At 35.8% G+C, this 1631-nt stretch overlaps 1 protein-coding gene across 4 annotated transcripts in view; it reads right to left on the bottom strand.

The window, feature by feature from the left end:
* Positions 1-369: 369 nt before the first annotated feature.
* Prdm5 (PR/SET domain 5) overlaps positions 370-1631 on the bottom strand; it is a 153008-nt gene continuing 151746 nt past the window's right edge. For 3 of the 4 annotated variants that reach the window (XM_050162316.1, XM_050162314.1, XM_050162315.1), the window contains one exon: positions 370-806. In XM_050162316.1, the coding sequence (XP_050018273.1) occupies positions 642-806 (165 nt within the window). In that variant the 3' untranslated portion in view covers positions 370-641. The remainder of the gene's footprint in view (positions 807-1631) is intronic. The other variant, XR_007595435.1, reaches the window with a different exon arrangement.

The raw sequence follows: 1631 nt of genomic DNA, 5'->3' as shown, positions 1-1631 counted from the left end.
ATAAAAATTCAATATAGCAGTTTTTTTTTGCTGACCATATAAAGAATTTTCAAAGCATGAACAAGCATCTGAATGATACATTCAAACAGTGTGTTCTGAGATTCTCTAAAGTAAGCAATATCTAAATAGACCTTAATTCTCAAACATATCTATATCTGTCCATTTATATTATAATTGTTAAATGGAGCTTTTAAATAGGATAAACTGTCTTGATTTAAATACTTGAATGTCTTGATTTCTGTCTGAATTGGTAAGAACCAACTGCAATATCTGATATTTACATGTGATTACTTTCCCACACACAAATAAGAACACAAATGCCTAATGGGGGAATATGTTAATAAATTCCATAAAAGAAGTCAAGAGCCATAACATTGTATTTAGTTTTTAATCAGCTAGAACACAAACATAACTTAAAGCATTTTGTAAGCTACAAAGAATTATTTTTTACTTGCATTTCTTTTTGGTAAAATTAAGATTTTTGTTTACATGTCCATCTCTAAATTCCAAAGGCAGGCAAATGAACACTGAGAGAGCAATGCACTGCTTTTGGTTATTTCTGTTAAGCTGATCAGGTGATAAGAATCTGGGATTCATATTAGAAGCCCCTTCTACATGGTTTGGTTCCTCGACAGCTACCATCAGCTGTCTGCTACACCATGAACATTGTCCATATGCACTTTGAGGTAGTCATTTCTTGTAAACTTCTTATGACAAAAATGGCACTCTGCCATTGGGCGGTTTGGATTGTGAGTCATCTTGTGTCGGATGAGCATTTTCTTCAGGCTAAAAGCCAAGTCACAAACCTAGAAAAGAACCAGATACCCCATATTTATGATGAGAAATCAGTCTGTCATATATACAATATGAAAATTCATTTTATTAAGTATATGCTAGGGCCTAAGGACAAACTATGCTCTCAGAATAAACGGAATTTCACACCCAGACAAAGACGTTAATTTCAGTTTTCAAGTGTCACTTGCATTTAATTGCATGGCTTGCACCACCCCCAAGCATCCTCTTCTCTCCCAGATCTGGACCATGTCAGAGAAACAACTTCCTAGGGACATACCTTTCTTAGCATAACAGAGTGTATTTATAATCCATAACAACTCCTCACGTGCTATGATTTACAGCCTGGATGACATCTCTCCACAGGGCATAAATACATAAGATTTTTTTTTTACTGTGATGTTTTTAATTTAGTCCCACTTGAGATGTGACTGGCTACCAAGGCTGTAAGAGTTATAACCACTTGTGATGTGATTGGGTAACAATGCTTTAAGCATTATATCCACTTGTGGTGTGACTGGTTAACAATGCTGTATTACAACTCAAATTTATTACCCAGTATTCCGTTTCCTTCTTGTTTCATGTATATTGCTTAACTAAGGCACATAAGCAGTTTATTTCATATAAACTTCACTACAGGGCAGCCCAGCTTAACATCCCCATCAAACAACCTGGTAATGAAAAGTACCACAGCAGCAACATGTAAGCAAGGCAGAATAACTTAAGTCACAGATAGAAGTCAAATTCCAAGTTTGATCTTACTCAATTTCACACACACATACAGCCTCTCTCTCTCTCTCTCTCTCTCTCTCTCTCTCTCTCTCTCTCTCTCTCTCTCT

The sequence above is a fragment of the Alexandromys fortis genome, unplaced genomic scaffold (assembly GCF_014885135.2).
Source record: "Alexandromys fortis isolate MF-2015 unplaced genomic scaffold, M_Fortis_MF-2015_v1.1 scaffold_117, whole genome shotgun sequence".
Classification (NCBI taxonomy): domain Eukaryota; kingdom Metazoa; phylum Chordata; class Mammalia; order Rodentia; family Cricetidae; genus Alexandromys; species Alexandromys fortis.
The sequence above is the reverse complement of the archived record's forward strand: the minus strand, read 5'-3'. Positions and strand labels throughout refer to the sequence as shown.